General features: G+C 44.0%; 1 protein-coding gene across 1 annotated transcript in view; it reads left to right on the forward strand.

Annotated features, from left to right (window-relative positions):
• The window catches only part of MCAM (melanoma cell adhesion molecule), a 279907-nt gene that overhangs the window by 191054 nt on the left and 70053 nt on the right, over positions 1 to 18800 (forward strand). The window contains exons 5-8 of the mRNA XM_088443798.1: positions 1996 to 2083; positions 7177 to 7356; positions 7531 to 7652; positions 12581 to 12722. Coding sequence (XP_088299924.1) covers positions 1996 to 2083; positions 7177 to 7356; positions 7531 to 7652; positions 12581 to 12722 — 532 coding nt within the window. The remainder of the gene's footprint in view (positions 1 to 1995; positions 2084 to 7176; positions 7357 to 7530; positions 7653 to 12580; positions 12723 to 18800) is intronic.

Below are 18800 nucleotides of genomic sequence, written 5' to 3' on the forward strand. Positions count from 1 at the left end.
GTAAAATAGTCCTCAACCATTCTTTGAGGTCTCATTAATTGTAGGCAATTCTTTTAGACCCAACCAGATGTCAAAACTTGGTTGTGTTGACTCATCTGCATCACCAGTGGGTCTTTTGGGAAAGTTTAGTTTTTTTCTCGGCAGATGCATTTTGCTGGAGAAACTGAAGGAGAAGCATTGCTGCATCAAGTGCCACTTGAGCTGACAATTTGCTTATGCTTATGTCACAGTAGCCCAGCACACACTGCTGTGTGCTGGTCTGCACTGGGAGACTGCTCATGGCTGCTAAAGCAGCAGCCGGAACAGTCTACTATGCCTATGGGAGAGCGATCACTCTGAGGGGCACAAATATAACTTTTTTTTTAAAAATTATCTCTAAGGGGGTGTTGCCACGCCTCCCACGATTAGGCCACGCCCCTGTTTCCTGGGCCCAGTGTGGCTGTCAGCGGCCCTGGGTCTACTAAGCAAACCCCCACCTTCTGGGGCCGTCTGCTGCCTCAGCTCACACAGCCACTGGTTCCTATCAGGAGCCTTTTACCACAGTTGGCATCCTGCTCTCCGAAAGTTACCTCAGACTCTAATACCTCCTTTACACCGACTTGATGCACATGAACACGCATCAACCTGGGATTTTTGTCAGTGTAAATGGATCTACCCGGATCCAGGGACCCGCGGATCCAAATCGGATAGTTTGCAGGGTTGGCCATGGGTCTTATCCATGTCACTCTGCAGTGTAAACAGTCCGATCCGGGTCACGATGACCCGGATCGTGCTGCATGCTACCTGATTGGCTGGCTTCAGTGGCGCTTGGAGATTACATCATCTCCAAGCATCCACTGCAACGCCGAAAGAGCCGGGTCACGGCAAACCTGGCTCCGGTGTGGCCGGCTTCAGCGGACTTTGGTGTAAAAGGGGTAATACTGATCAACTGCTGCTTGCTTCCAACTGTCATATGTCTGATCAGCTGACACTGGTCACGTGATCTACCCCTGACCTCTTGAGCAGCTGCAGAGATTGCTGGGAACTGTGGGCCTGATTCAGACCCGCTCACGAGCGCTGAGCACTCGCAAGCGGGTCGATGGTGGCCCAGTGCGCATGCGCACGATGGTGCTGGCTCCGTCCTGCGCTTGCGCGAGACCCGGATAGCGACGGGCTAGCCATCGCTCCGGGTCTCGTACCAATGGGGGCGTGCTGTCGATGGTGAGTGACAGCATGCCCCCTTTGGTGGGCATGCCGGGGGCGTGGCTGCCCAGACAGAGGCGTTCCCATGGGAACGCCTACCGTCTGGGGCCGGCCCCACTGACATCACAAGTGATGTTAGTGGGAGTGCTTTCGGCTCTGTTTGAGCCAAAAGCACTCCAGGGCTTGCGGCAACGAGACCCTACCACAAGGGTCTCGTCGCAAGCCTGATGGTCGCGATGATCTTGACCATCGCGGCCATCTTCCTGCCCGCTCTCTATAGCTGTGGGTGGTCACCCAAAGCTATGCGAGCGGGCAGGAGGCCGTTCAAAAAAAAAATAGCCCGGCCCTGATTCAGAGCAAGCGCTCTGTCAGAGCGTCCGGCCCCGATTCAGAGCAAGCGCTCTGTCAGAGCATCCGGCCCTGAATCAGGGCCTGTATCCCTGTGTAATGAAATGGCAGAAGTAATACTTCACTTAGCGGGGTATTACAAGTGGAGCTAGACACACCCTATGGGCGGAGCATGACTCACCCCCTCAATTCTACTACTAGGAAGAATCTCCCTGAAACATGTTTTCAAAAGTAGGCAAGTATGCCTTTCTTATTGTTTTGCGTGGCATAATCTGTGCTGTAAATGCAATGGTGAAGTGAGACAGGGAAGTGTATGAACAACTGTATTATTAGGTTACGCAGAAAATAAACATTGTTAATACCGGATAAATATAGATCTTAGCAATATTTTCTTTTAAATGAGAAATATGACTTGTTTAAAAATAAGTAGTCACTGATGCCTCTGACATAGTTCTTGCCTTACAGATTGGAACATGTGAAAGTACAAATGGATTTCCCACTCCCAATATCACATGGTATAAGAATGTATCACCTTTGAGAAATGGACAAGATGGTATGTAACTAATTGAACTGATTATGAGGTTTTGCATGTAAATGAAACTACATTTACTGATAGTATAATTGCATTATTATAATGTACAGTAATGTGTATAATTGGAAAATAATAATTAGAACTTTTATCTTAAACATCAAGGCTTTCAGTCATTTCCATCATTTTAAAAATAACAATTAGAGATAAACTAATTAATTCCTCCTAAATTGAAATTCACAGGAATTTCTGAAAAAATGTCACACAAAAAATGTGCAACTCAGGGCCTAATTCAGAGAGACAATATAAATGTGCGACTCAGGGCCTAATTCAGAGAGACAATATAAATGTGCAAGTCAGGGCCTAATTCAGAGAGACAATATAAATGTGCGACTCAGGGCCTAATTCAGAGAGACAATATAAATGTGCGACTCAGGGCCTAATTCAGAGAGACAATATAAATGTGCAAATCAGGGCCTAATTCAGAGAGACAATATAAATGTGCAACTCAGGTCCTAATTCAGAGAGCCAATATAAATGTGCAAGTCAGGGCCTAATTCAGAGAGACAATATAAATGTGCGACTCAGGGCCTAATTCAGAGAGACAATATAAATGTGCAACTCAGGGCCTAATTCAGAGAGACAATATAAATGTGCAAGTCAGGGCCTAATTCAGAGAGACAATATAAATGTGCGACTCAGGGCCTAATTCAGAGAGACAATATAAATGTGCAAGTCAGGGCCTAATTCAGAGAGACAATATAAATGTGCAAGTCAGGGCCTAATTCAGAGAGACAATATAAATGTGCAAGTCAAGGCCTAATTCAGAGACACAATATAAATGTGCGACTCAGGGCCTAATTCAGAGAGACAATATAAATGTGCAAGTCAGGGCCTAATTCAGAGAGACAATATAAATGTGCGACTCAGGTCCTAATTCAGAGAGACAATATAAATGTGCAAGTCAGGGCCTAATTCAGAGAGACAATATAAATGTGCAAGTCAGGGCCTAATTCAGAGAGACAATATAAATGTGCAAGTCAGGGCCTAATTCAGAGAGACAATATAAATGTGCAAGTCAGGGCCTAATTCAGAGAGACAATATAAATGTGCGACTCAGGGCCTAATTCAGAGATACAATGTTTACGTACATCGCCAATGTTTTTAGACCTGCGCATGCATAGAAGCCGCACTGCGCAGGTGCAAATCCGAGGCTGCAATGTCACTCGCAGTTCCCCAAATCCAGCAGCATGATTGATATGCTGCTGGTATTTGAAGGGGGGGGGCAACGAGGCGCCGACAGGCAGCGTTACAGAAAACGGGAGAGTGGATGTGTGCCTCATTTTTGGGCATGCTGGACCCAGTGGCATTAATCAGTAAAGTCTCCAGGTGCATATTAGTCGCATTGTGTTGTGACTAAGATGCATTTTTGGCAAAAAAAAGATCCACCTCCTTTAACAAGCTAAATAAGCGGAGCCCTAATAATTGTTATTAAATAGTCTGCAATATCTGTTTTTATTTATAATTTTAATTACTGTTTATGTACAATTTATGTGAGGCTTTTTAAAAAATATCTTGTTGACCGGTCAATGGATTGTTTATAATAATAAATGTGTTCATAGATATTTTTCAATTAGTGTGTGATATCTTCCATACCAACCTTCTTCTATATCATTAGCGTAGAGGTTGCTGTAATGGTGCATACACACGGTCAGATATGTCAGATGAACGATGAACTATGAACGATCAACGATTTTACCAACGATTTCATGAACTACGAACGATTTTTGACAGTATTAATGAAAATCTGACCAATCTGACTGCAAACACATCAGATGTCAGATATCGTTATCTGACTAACGGGAACACGCATCGTTCATCGTTGCAGGGACACATGTCAGATTTTCTTTCAGATATGAACGATTGAACGATTTTTAGAATCGTTATTGTACAAATCTGAAGGAAAATCTGACCGTGTGTATGCACCATTAGACTTTTTTGCAATTGAATAAAATGTTTATGGCAGTTGTGCACTTGGAAGGTTGCTTATGGTGTTAAGTTAGGGATCCTGTGCTGCCTCTGGCATTTCCTTCTGTATCTCAGGTGGGTTTTGTCGGCATATTCTCTTTAGAATTTTAAATAATTAAGAAAAATCATGAAAACAAATTGAGCAAAAATGTAAATAAAAAATGCCATCTTTGGGGGCGATTTAGTTCAGTGCAATGTTGAATAGCAGCGGGAATTCAATTGTCTCCATTGCAGCCTGCACTTAAGTCAGGAGATGCAGATTATGGAGCCTAAAGCTGGGAGTTTAGTCAAGGTAACCTGCATTCTCCATCTTAAGTTCTGGCTGCAATACTGTTAGCGCACGCATTAAGGGCCGTATTCAATTAGCGCAAAAACTGCCAATTTTTTCGCCAAAATGGAGATAAAAAACTGGAGAAAGTTTTCTCCATCCCAGACCAGGAGAAAATAAATGCAAAATCCCTATTTTTGCCTAAAACTTTGGAGATTTCTTTCAGAACCCTTTGGACAATCCCCCTACTGATAAATGACTCAAATTTTTTTCAGAAGTTGCGTACTTTGGCGTAAAACGACCGCGCAAATCTTGAGTGAAAAAAAAAATATTGTTGAAAATAATAGAAAGCTATTTTGTGTACAGGAAATTACTGTTCCACAGAAATGTTAAAATGGGTGCAAGTATATATTCGTGTCGTAAAAAGGCAATTTTAAAAACCCTTATAAAACCACCTGCTATGACCGGATGCAATGTTTAAAACACTTGATGCATCTATACAGCCCTGCAAAACATCAGACCCAATACAATATTTTTTTTCGCACAAAATTTGCACTTTTTTTGAAAAGTACGCAACTTACTAATTTTTATTGCAGTAATTATCATTAGGGGGGTGTCCAAACGGTTCTGAAAGAAATCCCCACATTTTTAGCCAAAAATAGGGATTTTGCTTTTTTTTTTTCTCTCTCTCTCTCCTGGTCTGGGATGGAGAAAACTTCCCTCCAGTTTTTTTTCTCCATTTTCGCCTGTTTGCCGTTTTCAACGTTTTTTGGTGAAAATTATGCAGTTTTTTTGGCGAAAACCTTCAGTTTTCGTTACAACATTGTGGCCCTAGTTTAGTCGGATTTCTGCTTGCACCTCAGGAGGCTGTGCGCAGGAATCCTCTAGTTGGGGTTAACAACATGGCAAATTGAATAGTCTCTTTGTGTCTTCCATATTCCAGACAGAAATAAGGGTAGTGTTCCTAAATTAATTTCAGTACTCCTTAGATCCTCTTTTTGCCCGTGTATGATACCAAGGGGTAAATTTACTAAGAATCTGGATTTTCCCGATTTGCAAAGTGATTCATCTCGGTGTAATTCACCTGAACTCGGGTGATTTAATCTCTTTTTATCTCTCAAATTTATCAACAGACGATTTGAGGCTAAACAAGTTTGCCGATGGTGATGTAGGTCAGGATTCTCGGGTGATTTGTAAGCAAGCTCGAGTGAGTTATGTCACCTGAGATTGCAGTGATTTCTCTTTGCACAACTCTCCCTAACAAGCAGCCTGCACATATCAGTGAGATATGTGTAAGCTGCTTGTGTTGTACCTGCAAAAAAACGGGTTAGGGGCCGTATTCAATTGGGAGCAAAAAGCCATTTTCGGCAAAACTTTTTAGCCGATGACGTAATTTTCACCGATTTCATTTATCCCCGTATTGAATTTCCCAGACTTTTCACCGGTGCAAAAAGATTGCGCATTGTAACAAGCAGAAAAGTATCGGCAATGGATGCCCGGCGGAAAAAAGTGCAGAATTGGGGTTCTGGGGTGCAAACTTGCGGGGACCACCCTAACCCTTTTTACACCCCCCTTGATGCTAACTGTGTCAAAAAACACAAACAATTACACAAAGGACACCCCAAAAAATCACTTGAAAAAATGGACGAAAAAAAAAAAGTTGGGGGATAATTTAAAAAACTAGCGAAATAGCCTCTGGGGGGGTCTGGAAATATGTGGGATGTTTATTTTATTGCAGGTGCTTGCTGAAGGTGTGTTTTTTGTGCACTTTAAAGCTTTATTTTAGTGACTTTGAACTATGCTTGCACCCATGTTCATGTACCCCAAATTTGATGGGAATACTTATTTTCTCCAAAAAAATTAGCAAAAATGTGTTCACTTGCTCAATGAAGCGAAATAGCTCCTATCAAGACCATTTAAAAACCCCAAATACCTTTAGCAGGGCTATTCGGGGGTACCCATAGTAATCCCCCATGTCAGGACATCTTTAGGGGGGTGCCAGGATGATTTCCCAAAAATTGACAGGACTTTTCCGATACTTACTTTTCCACCGGGTCCCGTTTCCACCATATCCAAATTGAATACGGGGATAAGCGGACATGCTCCCAATATTTTATCCCAGGTAAAAACTCCTCAGTCAGAGATTGTAAAGTGATTTTGACAGAGAGTTTGCTCCTATCTCACCCGAGCTTGTCATCCCGATTCTTGGTAAATTTGAGAGATGTATGTTTCAGGTGAAAAGTATTTCAGAGTTGGCCCGATTGGTGATTTGATTCGAGATTGCTGTCTCACCCGAGTTTTACGAGTGAGATGAGAGAAATCTCTCTCTAACTCAATCGACTTTTGCCTTTTGTGAATTTGCAAGTAGGAAAAAAGTGAATAAATCACCCGAGATGGTCATCTCGACCCATCTTGAATCTTAGTAAATGTACCCCCTAGTTCTAGTGTGCCTGGTTTTCTTTAGGTTATGCTTTAGTCTTTTTTTTTTTTCGGAGAATGTGGAAAAGGGATCGTTATCGCAAATATATAACCTAAATGCATTTATCTGTTACGAAGCAGATTTCACAGTGGTGAATGATACTGTACTAAGGTCTCACCTTTTTCGAAAGGAAGCACAGACTATAGTGAAACTCCATACATTAATTGAAGGATTACATGTATGAGATCACATTGGACCTTTAAAAAAAACTTTATTAAATACCTAAAACTTTAAATACATAATTTTTTTGTAACAATGAGCATTTAAAAAAACATTATTCCTATAATTCAGAATATATATATATATTATAGTAATATCTTATTTCTATTTTTTTTTCTAAAGCTGTGGAAGTCAATTCTCAGGTGACAGTGGAGTCCAGTGGTTTAATTACAGTCAAGAGCACTCTTTTCAGCCCTGTGCAGAAGTCTGATGTTGATTCTATTTTCTACTGTGAGGTCTCATACTATCTTCCAAAGGGTGCTCACATGAAGGAGTCACAGAAAAAAAACATTACAGTATTTTGTGAGTATTTGATTAATGGCTTGGTAATGTCTGGTTATTTATTTGGAGATCTTGGAGACTCTTTATTGTTGTTGTATATTACCATTTCTGTGGTAAAATATCTGTATTTTGGAAATTTGCTTCAAATAGCTCTTATGCAGATATGTTTTTTCCTATTTGATTCTCTATCCACAGACATAAACACTGAAGTAAGACTATTTATAAAGAGCCAGTCTGAGAAGATAAAGGAAGGAGATACTATAGAGCTGATATGTGAGGGCAATGGAAATCCACAACCTGAAATTAACTTATATAAGGCAAGTAGCATTCAAGCTTCTGTATTGTCTTCCAATATACAATCACCCAAGGCCTTACCGCCCTGATATGAATGATAATTATTATATGTGATGTGCATAATATGTTGGCCCTATATTTGTTTACTTATCAAGGATTTTACGAGGAAAAAATACAATGAAAGTTACCTATTGTTTTTAAATATTTCATGGATATTATGGGGCAATAAGGGGGAGCACATTTGCAATGCCTGTTTAGGGCCCATCTGGGACCTGGGCCTGTCAGGAATGATTAACAACAACAGTGTGGCCATTCCCCCTTAGGAGCATACTAATTGACTGGCTGCGGCATTTGGGAGGCGGAGCGGGGGCATTCCCTGGCAACGTTCCCGGAAACTGTTTTCCGGGAGGGATGAGCCAGGGTCTGTGTGGCCTTGCAAGCTGCCAGGACCCGGCCAGGCTGAAGGGCAGCTTTAGCTCCCGCAGCCGCCATGGCCAATGGAACATCGACAACAATCGCGACCGATGGTCGCAATATTTTCAATGGTGATCCCAGGCTGCGACCTGGGTCGCAGCGCTGGGATCACGCAAATGCAGCAAGGAGGTGCGCTTGTGCGTGGCTGTGCAATTCCGTCCTTCTCTGAATCAGGCCCTCTGTTAGGTCTTTTCAAATATAGAGTGCTATCCATCATCTCATAGTCTATAATGGGCATTAGTATCAGTTGTATATTGTGCTTTCTGGCCATGCAAGTTTGTTAGGATTTGTTTATATAGAGCAAGACCAGTTTGGAATAAGTTTTTGGTTGTCTATGCAGCGAAATGGAAGGCAAGGAGCATGCCATAATCATAAATACTTATATTTGGAACAGAGTCGGCCTCAAGCCAGTGTGTGTGAGAGAGAGAGGGACAGAGGACCTCATTCAGAGTCGGTCGTTGCGGCCGCACGGTCGTACGCCACCGATGTTCGCTAAACTGCGCATGCGTAAAGTTCGCAATGCGCGTGCGCAAACTAGCCGCTACGATCAGAAATTTCTCTCTCCTTGAACACAGCCAGGTCGGTAGTTTGAGTGACAGATGGAGGCGTTTGTGGGTGGTAACAGGGGAAGGTGCTTGAAAACGGGGGAGTGGAGATCCGAACGCAGGCGTGCCTAATTATGCGAACGGCGTTTTATGGGAGTGAATACGGTTTATGGGAGTGCATAATTAACAAAGTAGCGTCATGGCACATGTGACATGGGAGGTTTTTACACTGATATGATCGTAGAGCTTAAGGGAGGGTATGGTCAACCTTAAGCTCTACGACCAGTTCCGGTGGTTCCCGATGGTCTCGATTAATCCTTATATGCCCGGAGATGACGTGCAATGTGTACGAGAAGGGGGCGTATTTTTTTTAATTCCGACCGCTTCCTCCCCTTGGTCGGCCAGCTACCGATCCGAACTTAGGGACGCAACTTGCGAGGGAATCATTTGAATATCCATCCCCTTTTCCCGAACGACCGTGCGGCCGCTTCGACCGACTCTGAATGAGGTCCAGAGTGTGCATCAGTGTGTGTCAGAACCACAGTGTCAGGGCCATAACAAGAGGTGTGCGAGCAGTACCACCACACAGTGCCCAGCCCTCCCCTGCCTCCTCCCCATCTGCTTCCTGAGTTGCACGGCACTGTGGGAGCCTCTCCCCACACAGTGCAGAGTGCAGATGGGAGCCAGGCAGGTAAGTATCTGGAGTGTGGAGAGAAAGAGCCGGGCACACTGCTAGCATAACATGCTAGTGTCCAGGAAATTGAGATGACAGTGAAAACTGGTTCTTTTCCGCAGGGCATCCCATGCTCACCATCCTCCTTACGGCCCTGGTGGCGGTGAGTGGTGCAGAGGGTACAAATTATCACTAGGCTAAAGTGGATACAGATTATTATTACTAGACTAAAGGAGGAACCAGTAGTGGGCTGGAGCATGAAGGGCCCACAATGGAACGCAATAATAGATGCCCACAAAGGGGTGTGGCGAATCACTGGAGAGTGTGTGGCTAATAAGTAATATATATATATATATTTTTATATATATATATATATATATATATATTAGTTGGAGAGGTCAGTGATCTACTCCTATGTATAGCAGTCGGTTATGTGGAAAAGGGAGGTTGTGGTGGGCATGAAAAGGTCATGTAGGCAGTGCAGTGTTTGGTATGGAGGGGCCAGGGGGATAGTACAAACAGCAGAGAGATAGCATTTGGTATGGAAGGATCAATGGAATAGTTCAGTTAGACAGTGGTGAGTATGGAGGGGTCAGATAGGAGTGCAGAGACATAATGTTTGGTAAGGAGGGATCAGGAGGGCAGTGCAGATAGGTAGTGGTGAGTATGTAGGGCTCAGGGAGGTAGTGGTAGGCATGGAGGAGACAGAGAGCCACCCAGTAACCCTTGCAATGCTGGTCAGTTGTGGTTAAATTAGACCACTATACATGTACTAACATGCCACACTATAGTGCCCCCCACATTATGCCACACTGTAGTGCCCCCACAGTATGTCACACTATAGTGCCCCCCACATTATTCCACACTGTAGTGCCCCACAAATTATGCCACAATGTAGTGCCTACACATTATGCCACACTGTAGTGCCCTAATTATTATGCCACACTATAATGCTCACACATAATGCTACATTGCAGTGTCCACATATTATGTCACAGTGTAGTGCACACACATTATGCCACACTATAGTGCATCCACATTATACCACTTTGTAGTGCCCACACATTATGCTACACTGTAGTACCCACACATACCAAACTGTAATGCCCACACATGCCACCTGAAGTGCCCACATGTTATGCTACACTGTAGTGCCAACACATTATGCCACCTGTAGTGCCCAAACAGTATATCACTGTAGTGCCCACACATTATGCCACTGTAATGCCCACATATGCCACACAGTAGTGCCGCCACATTATACCACACTGTAGTACCTACAAATTATGCCACCTGTAGTGTCCACACATTATGCTACACTGTAGTGCCAACACATGCCATCTGTAGTGCCCACCATATTATGCCACACTGTAGTGCCCACACATTATGCCACACAGTAGTACCCACAGGGTGTACTCACCAGAAGCATCCTCAGACAGCAACTGGCAGAGCAGCAATCACAGCAGCAGTCACAGCCTTACAATGAGTCACACCCATGAGGCTGTGCTGCTGCTGATCTCCAAGTCAGAGGAGCATGTGCTGAGCTCCTATAATCAGAGTTCAGCATATGCTCCTCTGACCCCTCTGCAGAGACTACTGGGATTTATTACCCAGTAGTGCACTGCAGTGCTGAGTCTGACTGCACTCAGTGCACTGTGCCGCTTGCTGGGTAAGTCCCAGCCTTGACTGCTCGGCAAACAACTGCACTGCAGCCTACTATACAAACGGTGCTGTAGGTCACGCCCTCCCGCAATAGAGGGCGTGGCTACAAATCAATGGGGCTCACCGGGGATTTCACCGAATCCCCAGTGGCCCAGTCCAAGCCTGGAAGGTACAGGTAATTACAGGTTGAGTCTCCCATATCCAAGATGCTTGGGACCAGGTGTATTTTGGATATCGGAATATTCCGTATTTTGGAATAATTGCCTACTGTAATGAGATATCTTGTGAATGGGACCCAAATCTGAACACAGAATGCATTTATGTGTTATATACACCTTATACACACAGCCTGCAGGTCATTTTATACAATATTTTCAATAATTTTGTGTATCAAAAAAAGTTTGTGTACATACATGAAATTCATTTATGTTTCATAGACACCTTATACACACAGCCTGAATGTTATTTTATACTTTATTTTAATAATTTTGTGCTTTAAACAAATTTTGTGTACATTGAACCATCAGAAAGCAAAGGTTTCACTTTCTCAGTCACGCTAAAAATATTTAATATTTCGGAATATTCCGTATTTTGGAATATTTGGATATGGGAGACTCAACATGCATTAGACTAGGCATCGATTATATTTATTAAACTAAAGATGACACAGGATGATATTATTATTATTATTATTATTATTATTACTACAGTATTATTATTATTATTATTGTTATTATGCTGCCACTGATTATTATTATTAGACTACAGGAGGTACAAATAAAATATATTAGACTAAATTGGGCACAGTGTTGTGTCTGTGAATTTGAGAATGAATAATATGCATTGTCTTTTGTGGGATGGTCACGCCCAACCCATTGATGACGACACCTACGAGTGGTTAGTCACAGCCCCTCAACATGCCCCTGCAGCTTCATTTCCCTTGTGGGCCCTTAATACCCCTGTCCGACACTGAGAATAGGTGTCTGTGGAGACGGGAGGGAAGGAAGATCGGAATAATGATCATTTCTCTTTTGTCTATTGGCAGAGATTTGTTTAAACTATTTAGCACGTTGCAGGTACACAGATATAGAGAGGCATAGAGGGGGTGATGCAGAGTATTCGTCAAATAAATGAGCACTGAAAAATAGCATATTTCCACACATCTGCAGAGCTATATGCATCTCTATTTGTGCCTGCCTCTGCTTTGCAGCATACGCGTCTGTTTTAGTCGTCATCATCAATCGCATACTTCCTCCTGCTCTATACTAGTTTCAAAAGATAAGCCTCATAATAGTTGTATGAAAACTTATGCTGGTTTGTATGGGCCACATTTTCATGAGAACGCCTATTCCCACCTCCGTAAGTTTTCTTGTGATCAAAATTCATATGATTCTGCATTATTATACTTGGATATGATGATATTATGGGAATGTGCAAAGTGAATAATTGCAGGATACACTATGCCTTCATTAAATTTTGTATCAGCCCCATACAGTGTATTTGTACAATATGAGTATTTGCCAAAAGCCATTGTGGTAAACAAGCCAGATTGTATCTAAATTATCTAACATTATTAGTGTCTCCTGTTTGTTCCCAGAAAGGTAATGACTCTAATGATACACCTTTGGAATCACAACGTTGGATTGTTTCACGTGAGGATTCTGGTGGCTATCACTGTTCAGCATATGATGTAGAATCTTTTGAAGATATGTCAGCAGATACTGAAATGCACGTCCACTGTAAGTGAAGTAATTTGTTATGTTTTGAAACGGAAAAGTTCATTAACAGTATTGTATGTCCATATCCTACACATGTGAGAGAAAACTGTAAAGGGTATAAACTTTAACTGGGAACAGAGCATGGTCATGTTAGGGTGTGTCACATGCCCCATGACATGGCTAGTCCTACTGATGTGCTAGGCTGCCACCAACCACCTTCCCCTAAAAACACCCCCACTATGGCCATGTGCATTGTGCGACCACTCAGTGCAGTGAATGGTTCACACCTCCCAGCAGTCCTAACAGTTAGGACTAAATTCTTAAATTTTGGCAAGGCATGGCAATCCTCCAAATATCTTGTCTGTCCTGCCAAAATTGAGATAGTTTAGAGGTGTTTATGTATTAATGTGCAAGGACCTCTGTTTAGTACATTGCTGCATGGCAGAGGTAGGCAACATTTTTCCCTTTGTTTATCAGGCATTCAATATTACAAGCCAGTTCCAGGGTGCCAACAACAAAACAACATATACAAATAATTACAAAAGTAATAGATAGGTACTAAAAATGTAAAACTCCTTTTCGACTGACGTCCAAGGATATACACGGGTCTATCAACCCATGAATTTCCCATGTCTTAGTCCATGACCCTGGTATAGAGCAGGGTCGTGGACCCGAGTCTCCAACCCTGGTCTGCCCCTTTCACATAGTCTAGACCCGGGGGGGTTTAAAAGGGGCATTAGTGACCTTCCTGTCCTTTCTATTTTGAAGGTCGTTTTCTCAGGATAAGTTGATAATTTGTAGTCTGGAGATAGAGACATGCTTTACAAATGTCTAGGGTAAAAGACCTAATGGCACTTGTCGAATAAAATAGGATCTTTAAAAATTTTAAAAAATCAAAATCTAAATATGTATACACACATATATATATATATATATATATATATATATATATATATATATATATATATATTAGGGGTGTGCACCGGCCACTTTTTGTGTTTTGGTTTTGGATCTGGATCTTTCTTTGTGTTTTGGATCTGGATTGGTTTTGCCAAAACCACCCTTCCGTGTTTTGGGTCCTGGGTTTTGTGTTTTGGATCTGTTTTTTTTTTTTTTTTAAAAAGAATAAAAACAGGTAAAATCACAGAATGTGTTGTTTTTTCTGCTCCTATGCTATTATTAACCTCAATAACCTTAATTTCCACTCATTTCCAGTCTATTCTGAACACCTCACACCTCACAATAGTGTTTTTATGTCCAAAAGGCTATGCTAAGCGACACGAGTGGGCGGCACAAACACGTGGCCCATCTAGGAGTGGCACTGCAGTGGCAGACAGGATGGCAGTTTGTAAAACTAGGCCCCAAACAGTACATAATGCAAAGAAAAAAAAGAGGTGCAAGATGGAATTGTCCTTGGGCCCTCCCACCCACCCTTATGTTGTATAAACAGGACATGCACACTTTAACAGACCAATCATTTCAGCGCCAGGGTCTGCCACACGACTGTGGCTGAAATGATTGGTTCGTTTGGGCCCCCACAAAGCAAGCTGGCAATTAATCTGTCCCTGCACAAACTGGCTCTACGGAGGCAAAATGTCGTCCTCATCCACCGATTCCTCACCCTCTTCAGTGTTGTGTACATCCTCATCCTCACATACTATTAACTCATCCCCGCTGGAATCCACCACCACAGGTCCCTCTGTACGTTCTGGAGGCTGGTCTCCCTGGAAGAGTTGGTAATTCATTTTTATGAACATCATCTTCTCCACATTTTGTGGAAGCAACCTCCTACGCCTTTCGCTGACAAGGTTCCCGGCTGCACTAAACACTCTTTCGTAGTATACACTGGAGGAGGGGCAACTCAGGTAAAATAGAGCCAGTTTGTACAGGGGCCTCCAAATTGCCTCTTATTCCTGCCAGTACAGGTACGGACTGTCTGACATGCCTACTTGGATGCTGTCACCGATGTAATCCTCCACCATTCTGTCAATGGTGACAGTATCATATGCAGTGACAGTAGACATGTCAGAAATTGTTGCCAGGTCCTTCAGTCCGGACCAGATGTCCAAACTTGGTCCTGCCTGCCCTGCATCACCGCCAGCGGGTTGCTTAGGATACCTAAGTTTTTTCCTGGCACCCCCAGTTGCGGGAGAAAATGAAGAAGGAGCTGTTGACGTGTCACGTTCCGCTTCAGCTGACAGTGTTTTCACCAGCAGGTCTTTGCACCTCTGCAGGCTTGTGTCGGCCGGAAAGAGAGACACCACATAGGTTTTAAACCTAGGATCGAGCATGGTGGCCAAAATGTAGTGGTCTGATTTCAACAGATTGACCACCCTGGAATCCTGGCAAAGCGAATGAAGGGCTTCATCCACAAGTCCCACATGCCGAGTGGAATCGCTCCGTCTTAGCTCCTCCTTCACTTTCTCCAGCTGCTTCTGCAAAAGCCTGATGAGGGGAATGACCTGACTCAAGCTGGCAGTGTCTGAACTGACTTAACGTGTGGCAAGTTCGAAGGGCTGGAGAACCTTGCACAACACGGAAATCACTCTCCACTGCGCTTGAGTCAGGTGCATACCCCCTCCTTTGTCTATGTCATAGGTGGATGTATAGACTTGAATGGCCTTTTGCTGCTCCTCCATCCTCTGGAGCATATAGAGGGTTGAGTTCCACCGCGTCACAACCTCTTGCTTCAGGTAATGACGGGGCAGGTTCAAGAGTCTTCGGCACGCAGTCGCTGAATGGCAAAAGCGGGCAGAAATTTTTCGGGCCACCCAAAGCGTCTCCTGCACGCACCTGTTGCTTTTCAGAAAATTCTGCACCACCAAGTTTATTGTGTGAGCAAAACATGGGACGTGCTGGAATTTGCCCAGATGTAATGCCCGCACAATATTGGTGGCGTTGTCAGATATCACAAATCCCCAGGAGAGTCTAAGTGGGGTAAGCCACTGGGCGATGATTTCCCTCAGTTTCTCTAAGAGGTTGTCGGCGGTGTGCCTCTTACTGAAACAGGTGATACACAGCGTAGCCTGCTTTGGAACGAGCTGGCGTTTCTGAGATGCTGCTACTGGTGATGCTGCTGTTGTTGCTGCGTAAGGTGATACATCTACCCAGTGGGCTGTCACAATCATATAGTCCTTAGTCTGCCCTGTTCCACTTGTCCACATGTCCGTGGTTAAGTGGACATTGGGTACAACCGCATTTTTCAGGACACTGAGGACACTTTTTCTGATGTTTCTGTACAGTCTCTGTATCGCCTGCCTAGTGAAGTGGAATCTAGATGGGATTTGGAACCGGGGACACACTACCTCCATCAATTGTCTAAATCCCACTGCACTAATGGCGGATACCGGACGCACGTCTAACACCAACATAACAGTCAAAGCCTCAGTTATACGTTTTGCTTCGAGATGACTGCTGTCGTACTTCATCCTCCTCGCTAAGGACTGTTGGAGGGTCAGTTGTTTAGTAAAAGTAGTGGTGTTCCTACTTCCTCTCTGGGATGATGAACGACTCCCAGCAGCAACAGCAGCAGCGGCAGCAGTAGGTGTAGCAATGCAGGATCCTCCGGAGGAATCCCGGATAGGAGAGTCAGTCATGCCAGAGACATGGCCTGCAGGACTACTTCCGATCCTGACAAAGGAGGAAATTGACGAGGAGGGAGTTGACGGTGTGGTTTGCAGGCGCTTGGATACAACAGGACAACAGGATTTAGGTGTCCCTGGACTGCTTACGGTCTTAGCCAAAGTTTCTGAACTTGACAGTAACTTTTTATGAACGCGCTGAAGGTGTCATATAAGGGAGGATGTTCCTAGGTAGTTAACATCCCTACCCCTACTTATTTCACCTTTACATATGGTACATATGGCAAGGCAGTTGTTGTCCGGATTTGGATAGAAATATTGCCAGACCAAAGAGGTGGAATGTTTGGTCTTCTGCCCAGGCATGACCGTGATGGGCTTTTACATCCCACGGACAACAACTGTCTCCCCCGGAGCCTGATTTAAACAAACCACATCACCATCAGAATCCTCCTCGCCAACTTCCTCCTCAGCGCCAGCTACACCAGTATCCTCATCCTGTTGTACTTCAACAGTGACATCTTCAATTTGCATATCAGCAAGTGGACTGTGGGTGCTCCTTTCAGCACTTGCAGGGGGCATGCAAATGGTGGAAAGAGCCACCTCTTCCCGTCCAGTGCTGGGAAGGTCAGGCATCGCAACCGCCACCACACTTGGACTCTCCTTGGGGATTTGTAATATCTTCTTAGAACGCACAGTTCTTCGCTGTGCTTTTGCCAGCTTAACTCGTTTGATTTTTTTAGCGGGAGGAGGGCTTCCATCGTCATGTGAAGCTGAACCACTAGTCATGAACATAGGGAAAGACCTTAGCCGTTCCTTGCAACTCCGTGTCATAAATGGCATATTGGCAAGTTTACGTTTCTCTTCAGATGATTTAAATGTTTTTTTTTAGGTCATTTCCCTGAACTTTGTCATTTGGGATTATATGTGCCCTCTACTATGACATTGGGCATCGGCCTTGGCAGACGACGTTGATGGCATGTTATCGTCTATGTCATGACTAGTGGCAGCAGCTTCAGCACTAGGAGGAAGTGGTTCTTGATCTTTCCCTGTTTTATTTTTATCGGAAAAAGTTTGGTCCTCCATTTATGTTATATTGATTTGATATATACGTGCGGCTAAGGCACACACAAACACAGAAAATATTTTTTTATTTTTTCTGGAGACTAGTGCACTTTGTGGGTTACACCACCCTTTAAGAAATGAGCCAGCCGGCTCTTTACTTATGGGACACAGGCGCACGCTTGGCGCTGCTCCTTTGTTGATGCACGTGCAGCCACAGTGCACACAATTCACATACACAGAAAATATTTTTTTATTTTGTTTGGAGTGCCCTTTGGGGGTTACAGCACCCTTTAATGGACAAGCCAGCCGGCCCTTTACTTATGGGACACAGGCGCACGCTTGGCGCTGCTCCTTTGTTGATGCACGTGCAGCCACAGTGCACACAATTCACAAACACAGAAAATATTGTTTTATTTTGTTTGGAGTGTACTTTGGGGGCTACAGCACCCTTTAACGGTCAAGCCAGCCGGCCCTTTACTTATGACACAGGCGCACGTTTGGCACTACTTTGTTGATGCACGTGCGGCTACAGTGCACACAATTCACAAACACAGAAAATATTTTTTTTTTGTTTGGAGTGCCCTTTGGGGGTTACAGCACCCTTTAACGGACAGGCCAACCGGCCCTTTACTAATGGGACACAGGCGCACGCTTGGCACTACTTTGTTGATGCACGTGCAGCCACAGTGCACACAATTCACAAACACAGAAAATATTTTTTTATTTTGTTTGGAGTGTACTTTCGGGGTTACAGCACCCTTTAACAGACAAGCCAGCCGGCCCTTTACTTATGGGACACAGGCGCATGCTTGGCGCTGCTCCTTTGTTGATGCACGTGCAGCCACAGTGCACATAATTCACAAACACAGAAAATATTTTTTTATTTTGTTTGGAGTGTACTTTGGGGGTTACAGCACCCTTTAACGGACAAGCCAGCCGGCCCTTTACTAATGTGACACAGGCGCACGCTGGGCGCTGCTCCTTTGTTGATGCATGTGCAGCCACAGTGCACACAATTAACAAACACAGAAAATATTTTTTATTTTGTTTGGAGTGCACTTTGGGGGTTACAGCACCCTTTAAGGTCAAGCCAGCCACCCCTTTACTTATGACACAGGCGCACGCTTGGCACTACTTTGTTGATGCACGTGCGGCTACTGTGCACACAATTCACAAACACAGAAAAAAAATTTTTTTTTTTTTGCTCTTGGGGGGAGCACCCCTGATGGACAGAGCACCCCCTAGACAACACTACAGCACCCCTTTAGGACTGGGACACTGCATAGGACTTGGACACAGCCCCTATGGACAGCTGACTGCACAACAGTCCAGCCAGCCCCTGTGGACTTTGGAGGAGTGGACACTTTGGACAACAGCAGCACAGCACAGCACAACACTAGACTGCACTACACTACACAGCCCAGCCAGCCTTAACTCCCACCCTCCCTCTTCACTG

Source organism: Taudactylus pleione, unplaced genomic scaffold (genome assembly GCF_031769625.1).
Source record: "Taudactylus pleione unplaced genomic scaffold, aTauple2 ptg000334l, whole genome shotgun sequence".
Taxonomy (NCBI): domain Eukaryota; kingdom Metazoa; phylum Chordata; class Amphibia; order Anura; family Myobatrachidae; genus Taudactylus; species Taudactylus pleione.